The 19,582-nt window shown below is 43.8% G+C and overlaps 1 protein-coding gene across 2 annotated transcripts in view; it reads right to left on the bottom strand.

Moving 5' to 3' along the window:
* LOC140493494 (EF-hand calcium-binding domain-containing protein 4B-like) overlaps positions 1-19,582 on the bottom strand; it is a 114,884-nt gene that overhangs the window by 57,354 nt on the left and 37,948 nt on the right. The window contains exon 7 of one of the 2 annotated variants that reach the window (XM_072591987.1): positions 18,495-18,590. In XM_072591987.1, coding sequence (XP_072448088.1) covers positions 18,495-18,590 — 96 coding nt within the window. Of the gene's footprint in view, positions 1-18,494; positions 18,594-19,582 lie in introns of both variants that reach the window. The other variant, XM_072591986.1, reaches the window with a different exon arrangement.

The raw sequence follows: 19,582 nt of genomic DNA on the forward strand, positions 1-19,582 counted from the left end.
GAGTATCTGGAAAGACACTGCTTGATTAGGGACAGCCAGCACGGATTTGTGAAGGGTAGGTCTTGCCTTACAAGTCTTATTGAATTCTTCGAGGAGGTGACCAAGCATGTGGATGAGGGTAGAGCAGTGGATGTAGTGTACATGGATTTTAGTAAGGCATTTGATAAGGTTCCCCATGGTAGGCTTATGCGGAAAGTCAGGAGGCATGGGATAGAGGGAAATTTGGCCAATTGGATAGAAAACTGGCTAACCGGTCGAAGTCAGAGAGTGGTGGTAGATGGTAAATATTCAGCATGGAGTCCAGTTACCAGTGGAGTTCCACAGGGATCAGTTCTGGGTCCTCTGCTGTTTGTAATTTTTATTAATGACTTAGATGAGGGAGTCGAAGGGTGGGTCAGTAAATTTGCAGATGATACAAAGATAGGTGGAGTTGTGGACAGTGAGGAGGGCTGTTGTCGGCTGCAGAGGGACTTAGATATGATGCAGAGCTGGGCTGAGGAGTGGCAGATGGAGTTCAACCCTGCCAAGTGTGAGGTTGTCCATTTTGGAAGAACAAATAAGAATGCGGAATACAGGGTTAATGGTAGGGTTCTTGGTCAGGTGGAGGAACAGAGGGATCTTGGGGTCTATGTACATAGATCTTTGAAAGTTGCCACTCAGGTGGATAGAGTTTGTAAGAAGGCCTATGGAGTATTATCGTTCATTAGCAGAGGGATTGAATTCAAGAGTCGTGAGGTGATGTTGCAGCTGTACAGGACTTTGGTTAGGCCACATTTGGAGTACTGTGTGGAGTTCTGGTCGCCTCACTTTAGGAAAGATGTGGAAGCTTTGGAGAGGGTGCAGAGAAGATTTACCAGGATGTTGCCTGGAATGGAGAGTAGGTCATACGAGGATAGGTTGAGAGTTCTCGGCCTTTTCTCGTTGGAACGGCGAAGGATGAGGGGTGACTTGATAGAGGTTTATAAGATGATCAGAGGAATAGATAGAGTAGACAGTCAGAAACTTTTTCCCCGGGTACAACAGAGTGTTGCAAGGGGACATAAATTTAAGGTGAAGGGTGGAAGGTATAGGGGAGAGGTCAGGGGTGGGTTCTTTACCCAGAGAGTGGTGGGGGCATGGAATGCGCTGCCTGAGGGAGTGGTAGAGTCAGATTCATTGGCGACCTTTAAGCGGCATTTGGATAGATACATGGATGGGTGCTTAATCTAGGATAGAAGTTCGGCACAACATCGTGGGCCGAAGGGCCTGTTCTGTGCTGTATTGTTCTATGTTCTATGTTCTAAAAGCAACCCTCCAGCACCACTGTCTGTCTCCTGCCATTGTGCCAAGTTGGTATTCAATTGGCAAGCTCACATGACCATGCAGAACCTTGTCAAATTCTTTAATAAAGTCCAAGTAAACAATGTCTACTGTTCTGCCCTCAATCAAGTTGCAGAGATGATTTTCCTCATACAATGCTATCCCTAGGGAAACACGGAAAATAGGGGAGATAACTCCAGAGGCCTTGACTATAGTGCTCCTGCAGTCAATTCCACAAAGTCAGTATCTCTAGCACTCCTATTGTGCATGTCAGCTGGGACCCCCGATTGAACCAGATTAACAGCCCCAGTCAGGGAACTCAGAATAGGAGGTCTAGCTGGCCAACCCAGTTACAATTCAATGGGAGCAGGCCATTCAGCCTATTGAGCTTGCTCCATGATTCTATCTGTCGTGATGTAACAATAACGATCTCTTGCTCTCTATCACAATGTTGGCAAACAAAAGAACTGATCATTAACTTCAGCAAAAAGGAGGAGGACATGCCCCTATCTACATCAATGGAGATACGGTGGAAAGGGTTGAGAGCATCAAGTGCCTCTGAGTGATGAAAACATATGTCCTCGACCCGCCACCTGGATATGCCAGTCAAGAAGGCACAACAACACCTCTTCTTCCTCAGGTGGCTGAGGAATTTGACACGTCCATAAGGTCCCTCACCAACTTTTATATATGTACCATAAAAAGCATTCTATCCGGATGCATAACGGCCTGGTCAGGCAAGTGCTCTGCCTCGGATCGAAAGAAACTACAGGAAGTTGCGTGCACAGCCCAGAGCAAGCCAACCTCCCACCTATTGTCTCCATTTATACTTCACGTTGCTGTGGAAAGGGTACCAAAGACCCCTCCCATCCCAGTAATACTCTCTTCCAGCCTCTACAGGCAGAAGATACAGAAGCTTGAACACATGCACCAACAGGTTCAAAAACAGCTTCTTCCCTGTTATTAGGCTGCTGAATGGTCCTCTCAAACTTCAAATAATGTTAAATCGAGCTAATGTTGATCTTGCTTTGTGCACCTCCTGTGCAGCCATAACGTGGAATGCCTCATTCTGTCTAAGCACCCTATGATCTGTATGTCTTTGTTTGCTATGATTTTTGGTAAGTCTACCAGCTTTTCAATGTTTTGTGAAATTGCCTTTTTGGAGTTTATATAGAATCACAAAATCCCTACAGCTTGGAAACAGGCCCTTCAGCCCAACCTGCCCATGCATCCCAGTTTTCACAATTTAAACGAGCCCCATTTGCCAGTGTTTGGCTCGTATCCCTCCATACCTATCCCATCCATGTATTGTCTAAATGTAACATGCAATGAAATCATGTGTGTAGCTTTAAACACATTGGAGGCTGAAGTGCTTTTCTAAAAAAAAAAAGAGTGCAACAAGTGTTGACACGTGCAAGAAAGGCACATGTTCCAGGGATAAAAGACTTCAGTTACATAGATTGGAGAAGCTGGGGTCGTTGTCCATTGGAAAGAGAAAGTTAAAAAGGAAATGCGATAGAGGTGTTGAAAACCATGAGCATTCTATACAAAGACAAAGAAAAAAAAATCTTTTTGAAGAAAGGCTCAAGAACCAAAGGGCACCAAAATCAAGTGAATAGCAGAGAAAGAAAAAACAGTGGTGACAGAGTCATAATATGTACAGCATGGAAACAGATCCTTCGGTCTAATTCATTCATAACAACCAGATATCCTAAATTAATCTAGTCCCATTTGTCAGTACTTGGCCCATATCCCTCTAAACTCTTCCTGTTCATTTACCCATCCAGATGTATTTTAAAATGTTGTTACTCAATCTCCTGCGCATTGGGCTCAATCTTTCACACACTGGGCTCGATCTCCGCCTATGCTGCACTAAAGTCGACTCCCTCCACCACCGCAAAGAAACCTCGTCTCGGGTGCACTGGACATCTTGAAGCCAATCTCTCCACAGAAGGTAAGTAGATGAAAGAGAGAAAAGGAAGTGGTGAAAGAAAAGGCAGCATAAAATGGAATGGAGCAGATGAGCTCTGGACAGAAACCCACATGCTGCGCTGCTGCTCTGCCACCATCTTGGTTACTGTGAAATGTGGTAAATGTACAATTTGAGATACTGGTATAGGTATGAATGTGTCCTAATTAATTCATATACTTCGCTGGTCTTGTACCCAGCCCCAAAGACTCTTCCCATTTCAACAATTACTATTTGTTTTGTGGAGGACAAAATATACAGAAGTACCTCCATATTGCTGCTTCAATCATCACTGTATTTGATTGAGTGTCTCTCAACAGACTTGCAAGGAAAGTATGTCATATTATAAAATGGAGGATGGCAACATGAGATATAAAATCGGCTGAGTGAGACAAAACAGAAAGTATTGTTTGATGGATATATTTCCAGCTGGAAGTAAGTTTGTAGAAGAGTTCTCCAGCTATCTGAATTGGGAATCTTGCTTTTCCTGATATAGATTAATGATCTGGATCTTAGTACATAGGGAGCAATCTTCAGTTTTACAGATGACACTGAACTTGGAAGAATTGCAAACAGTGAGGAGAAAAGTGTGGAACTCGAATGATAAGTTGGAATTGCCAGATGGGTGGCAGGTGAGCTTCAATGCAGAGAAGTGAAAGGTAATGCACTTTGAGCAGAAGAACACAAAGACAACATAAAAAGGAGATACAATTCTAAAGGGGCTGCAGGAAATAGGGAACTTGGGTGTAAATGTGCATACATCATTGAAGGTGGCAGGACAGGTGGAGCGAGCAGTAAATAAAGCATACTATGTTCTGTTTTATTAATAGGTGTAGAGTGTACAAAAACGAGGAGGTGATGTTAAATTTGCACAAGACACTTGTTGGACCTTGGCCAGAGTATTGTGTACAGTGGTTGGTGCCACGTTACAGGAAAAATGCAAATTCATTGAAGACAGTGCAAAAGTGATTTACTAGAATGGTTAGAGATAAGAGAAACCTCAGCTTAAAAAAAAGGTGGAAGTAGTTGGGACTGTCCTCTTTGGAGAGTAGAGACTGACTGTGATTTCAAAATTATGAGTGGGTTGGACAGAATAGGCAGGGTGCTAGTAAAAGAAACAAGAATGTGAGGGCACAGATTAAAAGTGTTGTGCAACTGAAGTAAGAGGGATGTAAGAATAATACTGTACAGAGCAGGTGCAGGCATGATGGACCGAACAGCCTCTATCTGCATTGTAACAATTCTGCAATTCTGTCCGGTCGTGCCTACAAACCAGAGGGAAGTCAGTCAGTGAGCGTCATTAGCAAATGGTGTAGCTACCATAGCTGAACAGCTGGCAATGTGTGCAAACAGAGATACAACAGGACTAAATGTGTGAGGGTGCGTTCAAACTGTACTGGTTAGGTATGTACCATGATTGTTAGAAAGTGAGCAATAGGAATACATTAAATGGAGGAATATTTGAGGCTATTAATGCAGATGGTAGCTTATAAATACATTGGCTGATATTGACCATTTGTACAGTTTAGATCAGAGTGATACTGGAAAAGCACAGCAGGTCAGGCGGCATCCGAGTAGCAGGAAAAATCGATGTTTTGGGCAAAAGCCCTTCATCAGGAATAGAGGCCATTTGTAGAAGACCATTGAATTTCCTGTGGCCTGACAACCCAAGAACTCTGTGGGAAGCTCGGGGTGGGGGGTGGGGGGTAATTGCTAGGCCTCTTGCTGAGATATTTGTCTTATCAATAGTTACAGGTGGGGTGCCAGAAGACCGGAGGTTAGCTAACGTGGTTCCACTGTTTAAGAAGGGTGGTAAGGACAAGCCAGGGAACTATAGACCAGTGAGCCTGACATCAGTGGTGAGCAAGTTGTTGGAGGGAATCCTGAGGGACAGGATGTACATGTATTTGGAAAGGCAAGGACTGATTAGGGATAGTCAACATGGCTTTGTGCATGGGAAATTATGTCTCAAACTTGATATAGTTCTTTGAAGAAGCAATGAAGAGGATTGAGGAGGGCAGATGGCATGATCTATATGGACTTCAGTACGGCATTCGACAAGGTTCCCCATTGGAGACTGGTTAGCAAGGTTAGATCTCATGGAATACAGGGAGAACTAGCCATTTGGATACAGAACTGGCTCAAAGGTAGAAGACAGAGGGTGGTGGTGGAGGGTGGTTTTGCAGACTGGAGGCCTGTGACCAATGGAGTGCCACAAGGATCGGTGCTGGGTCCTCTACTTTTCAACATTTATATAAGTGATTTGGATGCGAGCATAAGTAGTACAGTTAGTAAGTTTGCAGATGGCACCAAAATTGGAGGTGTAGTGGACAGCGAAGGTTACCTCACATTACAACAGGATCTTGACCAGATGGGCCAATGGGCTGAGAAGTGGCAGATGGAATTTAATTCAGATAAATGCGAGGAACTGCATTTTGGGAAAGCAAATCTTAGCAGGACTTATACACTTAATGGTAAGGTCCTAGGGAGTGTTGCTGAACAAAGAGACCTCAGTGTAGGTTCATAGTTATAGACAATAGACAATAGACAATAGACAATAGATGCAGGAGTAGGCCATTCTGCCCTTCGAGCCTGCACCGCCATTCAATATGATCATGGCTGATCATTCCTAATCAGTATCCTGTTCCAGCCTTATCTCCATACCCCTTGACTCCACTATCTTTAAGAGCTCTATCCAATTCTTTCTTAAATGAATCCAGAGACTGGGCCTCCACTGCCCTCTGGGGCAGAGCATTCCACACAGCCACCACTCTCTGGGTGAAGTAGTTTCTCCTCATCTCTGTCCTAAATGGTCTACCCCGTATTTTTAAGTTGTGTCCTCTGGTTCGGCACTCCCCCATCAACGGAAATATGTTCCCTCCTGCCAGAGTGTCCAGTCCTTTCATAAGCCTATACGTTTCAATCAGATCCCCTCTCAGTCTTCTAAACTCAAGGGTATACAAGCCCAATCGCTTCAGTCTTTCCGTGTAAGGCAATCCTGCCATTCCAGGAATTGACCTCGTGAACCTACGCTGCACTCCCTCAATAGCCAGAATGTCTTTCCTCAAATTTGGAGACCAGAACTGTACACAGTACTCCAGGTGTGGTCTCACCAGGGCCCTGTACAGCTGCAGAAGCACCTCTTTGCTTCTATACTCAATCCCTCTTGTTATGAAGGCCAGCATGCTATTAGCCTTCTTCACGACCTGCTGTACCTGCATGCTTGCCTTCATTGACTGGTGGACAAGAACACCCAGATCTCTCTGAACAGCCCCTTTACCTAATTTGATACCATTGAGGTAGTAATCTGCCTTCCTGTTCTTGCCACCAAAGTGGATAACCAGACATTTATCCACATTAAACTGCATCTGCCATGCATCTGCCCACTCACCTAACTTGTCCAGGTCACCCTGTAATCCCCTAACATCCTCATCACATTTCACCCTACCACCTAGCTTTGTGTCATCAGCAAATTTGCTAATGTTATTGCTGATACCATCTTCTATATCATTTACATATATTGTAAAAAGCTGCGGTCCCAGCACGGATCCCTGCGGTACCCCACTGGTCACTGCCTGCCATTTCGAAATGGAGCCGTTAATCACTACCCTTTGTTTCCTATTAGCCAACCAATTCTCTATCCAATCTAGTACTTTGCCCCCAATCCCGTGCGCCCTAATTTTACTCACTAACCTCTTGTGTGGGACTTTATCAAAAGCTTTCTGAAAGTCCAGGTACACTACATCCACTGGATCTCCCTCGTCCATCTTCCGAGTTACATCCTCAAAAAATTCAAGAAGATTAGTCAAGCATGATTTCCCCTTCATAAATCCATGCTGACTCTGTCCTATCCTGTTACTATTATCCAGATGTGCCGTAATTTCATCCTTTATAATAGACTCCAGCATCTTTCCCACCACTGAGGTCAGACTAACTGGTCTATAATTTCCTGCTTTCTCCCGCCCACCCTTCTTAAAAAGTGGCACAACATTAGCCGCCCTCCAATCCTCAGGAACCAACCCCGATTCTATTGAACTCTGGAAAATAATCACCAGCGCATCCACGATTTCCCGAGCCACCTCCTTTAGTACCCTGGGATGCAAGCCATCAGGTCCCGGAGACTTATCAACCTTCAGACCTAACAGTCTCTCCAACACCAAATCCTGGCAAATAGAAATTCCCTTAAGTTCAGGTCCTTCAGCCACTGTTACCTCAGGGAGATTGCTTGTGTCTTCCCCAGTGAACACAGATCTGATAGTTCCTTGAAAGTGAAGTCGCAGGTAGATAGGCTGGTGAAGGCGGCATTATGCTTTCCTTTATCAGTCAGAGTATTGAGTACAGGAGTTGGGAGGTCATGTTGCGGCTGTACAAGACATTGGTTGGGCCACTTTTGGAATATTGCGTGCAAATCTGGTCTCTTTCCTATTGGAAGGATATTGTGAAACTTGAAAGGGTTCAGAAAAGATTTAAAAGGATGTTGCCAGGGTTGGAGGATTTGAGCTATAGGGAGAGGTTGAATAGGCTAGGGCTGTTTTCCCTGGAGTGTCGGAGGATGAGGAGTGACCTTATAGAGGTTTGTAAAATCTTGAGGGGTATGGATAAGACAAATAGACAAAGTCTCATCCCTGGGTCAGGGAGTCCAGAACTAAAGGGCATAAGTTTAGGTGAGAGGGGAAAGATATAAAAGGAGACCTGAGGGACAACTTTTTCACAGAGAGTGGTAGGTGTATGGAATGAGCTGCCAGAGGAAGTAGTGAAGGCTAGTACGATTGCAACATTTAAAAGGCATCTGGATGGGTATATGCATAGGAAGGATTTAGAGGGATATGGGCCGGGTGCTGGTAGGTGGGATTAGATTGGTTTGGGATATCTGGTCGACCTGGACAAGTTGGACCGAAGAGTCTGTTTCTGTGCTGTCCATCTCAATGACTCTATAATTAGCCCTGGGGGCTGAACCCCTAACATTGAACTCCGTATTTATCCTTGGAGAATGTACATGCCTATGCTGAGGCATCATTTGTTGCACAGTTTGATTTAAAATGACCCCAGCATCTCTAGAAATCACAATATACATTCCAAAAGGTGCAGGATTTATTAAACAGTGTAGACTAGCTGTACATAATGCTAACAAATAGCAATATTGGGTCAGTGGCTGGTTTGTGCTGCCAACGAATTGCATGATTATTGCTGACCGCATGCAATAGCCTTTAAGAGCAGAAAACAAGTTTAACATGTTGCCTGCATTTCACTGAAAAGGCACGGACTGAATTACATACCTACTTTCAGAAGCTACCCAATTTAGGTTCATTTAGTCTTCTGTAACTAATCCGGTCAGTGACTTACCATTCAAACTAGAGGGCATAGGTTTAGGGTGAGAGGGGAAAAGATACAAAAGAGATCTAAGGGGCAACTTTTTCACGCAGAGGGTGGTACTTGTATGGAATGTGCTGCCAGAGGAAGTGGTGGAGGCTGGTACAATTGCAGCAGTGAAAAGGCATCTGGATGGGTACGAACAGGAAGGGTTTGGAGGTGCTGGCAGATGGGACTAGATGGAGTTGGGAAATCTGGTCAGCATGGACGGGTTGGACCCAAGGGTCTGTTTTGGTTCTGTACATCTCTATGACTCATGTCAATATTTGGCTAATTGGAGTGTCCTTGAAAGACTGGATGGAAAATAGAAAGCCAAATGGAATCTGGCTGCACATCACCATGGTCACAAATTCCACAATTCCAAGTAATCACCTTCAAAGACTTTGATTTTTTTTTTCAAAACATGGAGAGATGCCATTCATTGCAAATTAAATGTTTGCTGAGTGCAGCTTCAGTTTCTGTTTTCTAAATATTTGTTTCCATGGAGATCTTTCCCATCTCACTCTCGGTCTCAAAAGCAAGGCCATTTCATTCATTTAATGGTTGTACCTGATTGCTTCTTCAGTCAGGGAGATTGCTGCACCTCTCCTGGCCATTTCAGAGTGCCCTCATACCATGAAAGTGCTGCACTTTCAATTGTCTAGACAGGTAATTAAGGGAGAAGGCGGTCCTGAGTTCATGCAGAAAAATGGACATATTAATTGTTCCCCCAAATTGCTGCTCCATTCTTTCTATCTGGAGGATACTGGTTTCCTTGGTATATGATTCATTGTGTGTCACTAGTCCTCTGTTGTCTTATTTCGGTAGCCATTCTTCCCAGCATGCACCCACATGCAGGGCATTGCCAACCCTTCAGATTGTGAAATAGTATAAAAAGCTAGGCCAATCCAGTTTCAGCCCAATTATATTTACCAGAACCTCACTAGTTTCCGTTCACTTATCTAGGATCATACAGGCTTCTGTAACAATTCAGCCAGGTTCAGTTCATCCAACAACTTGCATTTTCACATAACTTAGTGTTAAAGTATCAAAACATTTCAATGTGCTTCATAGGACCAAGTAGCAAAATGCAACAAAGGGCCACATGAGGAAATATTAGAGAAAGGTAACCAAAAGCTTGATTAGAGAGGCAAGCTTCACCAAGTATGTTGAAACGGAGGAGACAGCAGAGAGATGGAAATGTTTAGGAAGAAAAGTTCCTGAGTAGACCAGACGAAGTACCACCAGGATGTTTTGGACTTGGATTTTGGAGAATTCAGTTACCAATTTATAACCGTATTTTTATTCATTCATGGGACATAGGTTTTGCTGGCTGGGCCAGTATTGGTTGTCCATCCATAGTAGTCATTGAGAAGGTGGTGGTGAGCTGCATTCCATTTGCCATAGATAGACCCACAAATGCCCAGATTTAGACCCAGTCACAATGAAGGAAATTTACTACATGGTGAATAGGTTGAAAGAGAATTTATGGATGGTCATACCCCCAAATATTTGTTGACCATCACCTTTCACACTATAGTGCCCATAGCTCTAAGGAGACATGATGAATTTCTGCTGCACATCTTGGATGGCTCAGTGGTTAGCACTGCCACCTCACAGCGCCAAGTACTGGGGTTTGATTCCAGCCTTGGATGACTGTCCATGTGGAGTTTGCACATTCGCCCCCTGTCTGCGTGGGTCCCCTCTGGGTGGTCTGGTTTCCTCCCACAATTCAAAGATGTGCAGGTCAAGTGAATTGGCCATGCTAAATTGCCCATAGTGTCCAGGGACATGCAAGTTAGATGCATTAGTCAAGGGTAAATATTGGGTAGGGGAAATGGGTCAGGGGGAGTTACTCTTCAGAGGGTTGGTGTGGACTTGTTGAGCAGAAGGCCCTGTTTCCAGACTGTAGGGATTCTATGATCTTGTAGATGGTATACTCACTTCTACTGTTGAGTGTCACAGACAGAGGAAATGAATGTTTGTGAATTTAATACTTATCAAGTGGACGGTTTTGTCTTAAGGAGAGTGTATTCCAATACACTCCTGAATTTTACCTTCTGGATAGTGGACAGGTTTTCGGAGCCAGGAGTTGAGTTACTCCTGCAAGAGTCACAGCTTTTGACCTGCTGTTGTAGCCACAATATTTATCTAACTGATCCAATTCAGTTTTATAGTTAATGGCAACACCTTTCTCCCCCCACCCACCCCCAGAATGTTGATAGCAGAGGACAATAATACCATTGGATGTCATGGGGTGATAGTTAGATTCTCTCTTGTTGGAGATGAGACACGTGAACAATCAGGAGATTTAGTAATGGTAATATCAGATCCCAATGAACTAGAGAGGGTGTGCTGCTGGTTATTATAATTGTTTGGACTGAGGTGAGTTACTTTAATAATGGTCCAATTCTTGATCAGCTGTGCAGTTCATTCACTGTTGTATCAAACAAACATCAGGAGCTTGAAACTCAACCAAACAATCTAGGGCTTTATTTGTTTGCATGCATTAAGACCTCTAGATGTCAAGCAATAGATTGCTTATGAAACCATTCAGGATCATCTAGGTATATGACAGCATCCATTCTGCATTCAATTACAGGGGAGCTAGTGTAAGCAAGAAGAACCCAATGAGATTCTCTAGGACCATAAAGACATAGGAGCAGAAATTTGGCCATTCAACCCATCAAGTCTGGTCCATCATTCAATCATGACATAAGTTTCTCAACCCCATTCTCCCACTTCCTGCCTGTAACTCTAGATCCCTAGACAATCAAGAACCTATAAATCGGAGTCTTCAGTATACTCACTCAATGACCTGGCCTCCACAGCCTTCTCGGGCAGTGAATTCCACATATTCACCACTCAACCTGCAAGTCTACTTTGAGAGAATCCTGAACTAGACCTCCCAAGTCTCTTTGCACTTCGGACTTCTGAATTTTCTCCCCATTTAGAAAATAGTTCATGCCTCTATGCTTCCTACCAGAGTACATGACCTCACATTTTCTTCCATTGTACTCCATCTACCTTGTCCACTCTCCTAACTGTCCAAGTCTTACTGCAGCTGCCCCAGCTCCTCAATACTACCTGTCCCTCTACCTATCTTTGAATCATCTTCAAACTTAGCCAGAATGCCCACAGTTCCTTCATCAAAAAATCATTAACGTAGAAAGTGAAAAGTTGTGGCCCCAACACCGACCTTTGCGGAACACCACTAGTCACCAGCTACCATCCTGAGGAAGACCCTTTTAATCTCCACTCTCTGCTTTCTACCAGACAGCCAATCCTCTATCCATGCTAGTATCTTGCCTCTAGCACCATGGGCCCTTATCTTACTCAGCACCTTGTCAAAGGCCTTCTTGATGTCCAGGTAGATAACATCCATTGCTCTCCTTGGTCTAACCTGCTTGTTACTTCCTCAGAGTTCTAGCAGATTTGTCAGGCATGACCTCTCCCTGATGAAACCATGCTGACTTTGCCCTATTTTACCATACACAGCCAAATATTCAGAAATCTCACCCTTCACAATGGACTCCAATATGGACAATGGACAGGCCTACTGCTAAGGTGACAGGATAAGTCTCTGTAAAATCATGGATACATTTTTACATTGTCTCCTTAAACAAAAGCAGAGGCTCAAGATATAGAAAGGAATTGTTTCAATCATGTTCTCAAAACTGCTGATATAAGCTTGAAACCCAAGCTTTTATCACAGCAGAACTGTCACGAGTGCATAAGTCAGAGGAACATTTTACTCCAGAGAATGGTTTACAGACCAATAAATAAAGTCAGAGCATTGTGGCAAGAAAAGTGTATGCATGAGGCCTCTCATATCACTTCAGCAGTAAGCCATTTGTACAAAGGCATAGTTGTAAAACATGGAGTCAAGAGTTGCATTCAGCAGGAAGAGAACTATAAATTAAAACAGAATAAGAGATGCCATTGTGGTTTGGAAGGAAGGGGAGAAAATGTCACATTGGAGAAACGGAGAAGAACTTCGCAATTTCTCAGTCTGCCAAGGCACAGTAAGTTTTGCACAGAGATCTATTTTTTGTATGCTTGGCTAAGATATTAAATGATTTGTTCCTAATAATGAAAGTGAATTACCAGTAGATAAATCACAACAGCTTGAAATGAATTTGGTTCGCAGTTCACTGACTGCAAGATACAACTCTTGCATCAATTTTCAAAGTTAAAAATCACACAACACCAGGTTATACTCCAATAGGTTTTTTGGAAGTACCAGCTTTCAGAGCTCTGCTTCTTCATCAGGTAGCTAGTTAGGCAGGATCATAAGACACAGAATTTATAGCAAAAGATCACAGTGCCATGCAGAATGTATCTGTAGAGAAAGAGAGAGCAAGAGAACACGGGATTGTGTGATTGTGAGCAGAGGCTGATACCAAGTTCAGTACCCATGAGGATGGCCTCAACCAGGACCTTGGGTTCATATCACACTACAGGTGACCCCACTACACTACACCACACCACACACAAACTCACGCAGACCCTCTCTCAGATGCAAACACATACACCCCCAACACTCAACAATGCACCACAGTCACAGGCTTATACTCTCCATCACACATGTGCACACTCTACAAAGCATGCACACATGCAAAACACACATGTATACAAGTCTATGGGGTGAATTTGCATTTGCAGATACATGCGTGTTTTTTTGAGCAAAAACAGAAATCTGCAGACAATGAAGGCAGTCAATCCATATAACATTTTATAAATTCTTACTTTGGAAATAGAACCAGTCTGACTCAAGATTGGGATACAGACAGACGCTAACCTCATCCCTTTAATACATTGACTGAGCTGAGCTGTCACATTATTTTATAAAACCTTAAGTTACCTCAAGAATGTGACTTAAAAGTAGTTCTTTTAATGAACTTAAACCTGTAACCCATTCTAAAAGATGAAAGACGGAACAGCAATCTAGGTTTATTCAATATATCATTTCAGTTGCATGACACTGATCTTTTTGCAATAAAATCTGTATCTTATTGTCCTGCTCCACATGTACCTGATGAAGGAGCAGTGCTCCAAAAGCTAGTGCTTCCAAATAAACCTGTTGGACTTTCACCAGGTGTTGTGAGATTTTTAAACTTTGTCCACCCCAGTCCAACATTGACTCCTCCACATCTCAATTTTCAAGGCTACTATTTGTTCTAACCTGTTTAGCAGAAAGACAGGCCTCAAATGAATTTTGAAGTTATATAAATCTGCTCAAAGTTTGGGAGAAGATTTGTAGCTCGGGTGCTCGTTGTTGTGGTTCTGTTCGCCGAGCTAGGAATTTGTCTTGCAAACGTTTCGTCCCCTGTCTAGGTGACATCTTCAGTGCTTGGGAGCCTCCTGTGAAGCTGTTTCCTCCGGCATTTCTAGTGGCCTGTCTCTGCCGCTTCCGGTTGTCAGTTCGAGCTGTCCGCTGTAGTGGCCGGTATGTTGGGTCCAGGTCGATGTGTTTGTTGATAGAGACTGTGGATGAGTGCCATGCCTCTAGGAATTCCCTGGCTGTTCTCTGTTTGGCTTGCCCTATAATGGTAGTGTTGTCCCAGTCAAATTCATGTTGCTTGTCATCTGTGTGTGTGGCTACTAAGGATAGCTGGTCGTGTCGTTTCGTGGCTAGTTGGTGTTCGTGTATACGGATCGTTAGCTGTCTTCCTGTTTGTCCGATATAGTGTTTTCTGCAGTCCTTGCATGGGATTTTGTACACTATATTAGTTTTGCTCATGTTGGGTATCGGGTCCTTTGTTCTGGTGTGTTGTTGTCTGAGCGTGGCTGTTGGTTTGTGTGCTGTTATGAGTCCTAGTGGTTGCAGTAGTCTGGCTGTCAGTTCAGAAATGCTCCTGATGTATGGTAGTGTGGCTAGTCCTTTGGGTTGCGGCATGTCCTCGTTCCGTTGTCTCTCCCTTAGGGATCTGTTGATGAAATTGCGAGGGTATTCGTTTTTGGCGAATACTTTGTATAGGTGTTCCTCTCCCTCTTTTTGTAGTTTTGGTGTGCTGCAGTGTGTTGTGGCCCTTTTGAATGGTGTCCTGATGCAACTTTGTTTGTGTGTGTTGGGGTGGTTGCTTTCATAGTTTAGGACTTGGTCTGTGTGTGTGTGGCTTTCCTGTAAACCTTTGCGGTGAATTCTCCGTTCGGTGTTCTCTGTACCATCACGTCTAGGAATGGTTGTCCTTTTCTTCCTCTCTAGTGAATTGGATTCCTGTGAGTGTGGTGTTGATGATCTGGTGTGTGTTCTCTATTTCTGTGTTTTTAATTATTACAAAGGTGTCATCCACGTATCTGACCCAGAGTTTGGGTTGAAGTTGTGGTAAGACTGTTTGTTCTAACCTTTGCATTACTGCTTCTGCTATGAGTCCAGAGATCGGTGAGCCCATGGGTGTTCCGTTTATTTGTTCGTATATTTGGTTATTGAATGTGAAGTGTGTTGTGAGGCACAAGTCCCAGTAGTTTAAGTATGCCGTCTTTGTTATCTTTCTGATAACAAGAAAAAAAACAAACACATAACCTCAACACCAAGGAGATGAAGCACTAAAATTACTAAGAAACGATAAGAACATAATCATACTACCAGCAGACAAAGGCAGAATGACGGTCATCCTGGACAAAGCAGAGTACATGCAAAAAGCACAACTACTTGCAGATACCAACACCTACCAAAAGGAGGGAGTTTGACCCCACCCCACAGCTCACCAATAGGATAAACAACACACTGAGGAATCTACAAAAAAAACGAACAGATAACCAGGTCTGACCTACAAAGAATGAAACCTGAAAGCAACAACACCCCCAGATTCTATGGACTACCCAAAGTGCACAAACCAGACATCCCACTCAGACCCATAGTATCACTACCAGGGACACCATCACACAAACTGGCCAAAGAACTACAGCAGAAACTGAAACACCTGATCAGCGGATCCAGACAATCTATACAATCGACACAGGAATTCTTGGACATCATCAGAAATATACACATAGACAACTCACAACACACAACTATGGTCTCATTCGATGTAATGGCACTGTTCACCTCCATCAACAAAACACTAGCCAAAGAAACAATAGCCAACCTGCTGGACAGACATAACAGACAACAAGACGTTGAACCGACCAACAAAGACGGCATACTTAAACTACTGGACTTGTGCCTCACAACACACTTCACATTCAATAACCAAATATACGAACAAATCAACGGAACACCCATGGGCTCACCGATCTCTGGACTCATAGCAGAAGCAGTAATGCAAAGGTTAGAACAAACAGTCTTACCACAACTTCAACCCAAACTCTGGGTCAGATACGTGGATGACACCTTTGTAATAATTAAAAACACAGAAATAGAGAACACACACCAGATCATCAACACCACACTCACAGGAATCCGATTCACTAGAGAGGAAGAAAAGGACAACCAACTCCCATTCCGAGACGTGATGGTACAGAGAATACTGAATGAAGAATTCACCACAAAGGTTTACAGGAAAGCCACACACACACAGACCAAGTCCTAAACTATGAAAGCAACCACCCCAACACACACAAATGAAGTTGCATCAGGACACTATTCAAAAAGGGCCACAACACACTGCAGCACACCAGAACTACAAAAAGAGGAAGAGGAACACCTATACAAAGTATTCGCCAAAAACGGATACCCGCGCAATTTCATCAACAGATGCCTAAGGGAGAGACAACGGAACAAGGACATGCCGCAACCCAAAGGACTAGCCACGCTACCATACATCAGGAGCATTTCTGAACTGACAGCCAGACTACTGCGATCACTAGGACTCATAACAGCACACAAACCAACAGCCACGCTCAGACAACAACTCACCAGAACAAAGGACCCGATACCCAACATGAGCAAAACTAATATAGTGTACAAAATCCCATGCAAGGACTGCAGAAAACACTACATCGGACAAACAGGAAGACAGCTAACGATCCGTATACACGAACACCAACTAGCCACGAAACGACACGACCAGCTATCCTTAGTAGCCACACACAGACGATAAGCAACATGAATTCGACTGGGACAACATGCCCATTATAGGGCAAGCCAAACAGAACAGCCAGGGAATTCCTAGAGGCATGGCACTCATCCACAGTCTCTATCAACAAACACATCGACCTGGACCCAATATACCGGCCACTACAGCGGACAGCTCGAACTGACAACCGGAAGCGGCAGAGACAGGCCACTATAAATGCTGGAGGAAACAGTACAGAAGCGCTTCACAGGAGGCTCCCAAGCACTGACGATGTCACCTAGACAGGTGACGAAACGTTTGCAAGACAAATTCCCAGCTCGGCGAACAGAACCATAAATCTGCTCAAGGAAGAAAATATCCAAACTTCTCCAGAAGAGGAAAGGAATTATTGAAATATTTACTCACAGGGAATTACATCTGTAGAATTTTTCTCGTGGCTGAACACTTCAACTCCCCGCTCCCACTCCACCAAGGACATGCAGGTCCTGGGCCTCCTCTATAACCACACTCTAACTATCTGACACCTGGAGGAAAAATGCCTCATCTTCCGCCTTGAGACCCTCCAACTCCATGGCATCAATGTGGATTTCACCAGTTACCTCACTTCGCCATCCCCCACCTTATTCCAGATCCAATCTTCCAATGCAGCACTACCCCCATGACCTGTCCATCTTCCTTCCCACCTATCCTCTCCAATCTATCACCATTAGCCCTACCTTCATCTATCTATCGCATTCTTAGCTACCTTCCCCCCAGCTCCATCCCCTTCCCAGTCATCTCTCTACACCCTTGGCTCACAAGCCTCATTCCTGATGAAGTGCTTTTGCCCGAAATGTCGATTCTTCTGCTCCTCGGATGCTGCCTGACCTGCTGTGCTTTGCCAGCACCACACACACAACTCTGAACTCAATCATCTGCAGTCCTCAATTTCTCTCAAGTTTCGAATCTAATGTTGGTCTTGCTTTTGTGCATCTTCTTTGCAGCCATAACTTTGTATCCCTCATTCTGATCTGTCACCCAATGATGTAAGGTATGATCTGCCAGTACTGCACACTAAACAAAAAAAAACATTTCACTGCACCCAGACACAAATCAAATTAAATAAGGGGACCAAAGCTACTCACAATACTCCAGATGCGGTCTCACCAGCACCTTGTACAGTCACAGTAAGACTTCCCTACTCTCACCCCCTTGAAATAAGGGCCAACGTTCCATTAGCCTTCTTGATTATCTGCTGTACGGGTGCAAGCTTTCTGCAGGCACAAGTAATCCCACTCCCTTTGTGTTGCAGCTTTTTCTCAGTTTAAGTAATACAAATAACAATACCCAGTATGCAAGAATAAAAGTATCCCTTTGCAATTTGAACTAAATAACAAATCTTTCAGTCAGACCTCTACAAAATCTCTAACCTTTTGGAAGGCAGATTGAGAGAAAAGGAAAACGCCAAGGAGGATAACGGTCACAAGAAACATTAAGTTGCACTATTCCACACAACCCGACATGGGTCAAACGCTCCTGGCTCACGAAAGCTTGCTCTTACAGCTGTTTAATGACTGTCTTTTTTTTTCCCCATACTTTCTAGCTAGAACAAACATCCAGTGCTTACAGAAACCAGTGAATATAGAACAACTTGCATACATTCTTTGTGGAACATTTTAAATATGGACCCCAATTAGTCTAGGTACACTCATTAAGAAAAAATGCATATGAAGACAGACACTTTCTTTCAAACATGACATCATAAAAGGAACATTTTTTATTGCTGGCCCAGAGAATTCTCCTTATGGAAAACAAACCAAACAAATCCCAAAGTTAAAACCAGTAATTTGAAAAGGACTCGAGATCTCACAACATACCTTCTTTTGCTTTTGAATGATATTTTCTAGGTCCTGCTCCTTACTGCTGAGTTCCCTCTGTAGCTGATGGTTTCGGTCACTGTGCTTCCACACATCCTGCTGGGACACATACCAAGAGCAAGAGCAAGAATATACTGCAGTGCAGTTAACAAACAAACAAAACATCTGTCATTTAGCATTAAACAGTGCAGTTTTGCTGGAGAAAGTAACTCTGTCCTTGATCAGGCAGATTGTATTTTTAAAATTTACATTCAGGGACATGCAGACCCAACGCTAGCCCACATGATCGGAGACTGCCTGGGTGCATTAATTCAGCTCCCAGAATATCCGCACAACCCAGTTCCAGTCATTGCCTATCAGTCCTATTACCAGTGGCACATGGGGTATGCTGACATTTTTGGGCTCTGGGGCCATTTTCTCTTCAGCCCAATTTCACAGGACAAGTGTGCACACAGTCTGGGAAGGGTCCATGATAGGGTGTGCAGGGCATGAACAGTGCAGTCAAAAGACATGACCTTCATGAATCCAGCCTTTGGTAAGGTATTCCTCTCAGTCACTCCTCACCATCTGCCCATTCTCATTTTATTGACCAACCACAGGGCAGCCCTGGATACACTGCTTTCTGATTTGAATCAGTGTTGGCCATTGCTTGTTAAGTTATTCATTCGGACTGGAGTTTGATGAACTGAAATCTCTTGCAAGCACGCTATTTGTCCAACGACACACAACATCAAGTAGGGACGGTCTTGCTGGGAAATGTGGATGTACATGTAAACAAGGAGCAAGAATAGGTTATTTGGCCCCACCCCCCAGCTGCTCTGTTATCTAATAAGAGTGTGTCTGGTTTGATCGTAATCTCAAATTCCCATTTCCAGCTGTCCCTTTTATCTAATCATTTACCAAGGAATCTAGCAGTCTCAGCCTTAAAACCTATTCAGAGAGTCTACCTCCTCTACTTTTTCAGGAGAAGAGTTCCAAAGATTCACTGCCTGATGGTCACCCTACCCTCAATAGGCCTCCTGTGCTACATTTCTTTTGGCATCTCCTTTTGGCCAGTTAGGCTCTGGGATAATCATCTCCCTCCCCAT

The sequence above is a fragment of the Chiloscyllium punctatum genome, chromosome 22, assembly GCF_047496795.1.
Source record: "Chiloscyllium punctatum isolate Juve2018m chromosome 22, sChiPun1.3, whole genome shotgun sequence".
In the NCBI taxonomy this organism is placed as follows: domain Eukaryota; kingdom Metazoa; phylum Chordata; class Chondrichthyes; order Orectolobiformes; family Hemiscylliidae; genus Chiloscyllium; species Chiloscyllium punctatum.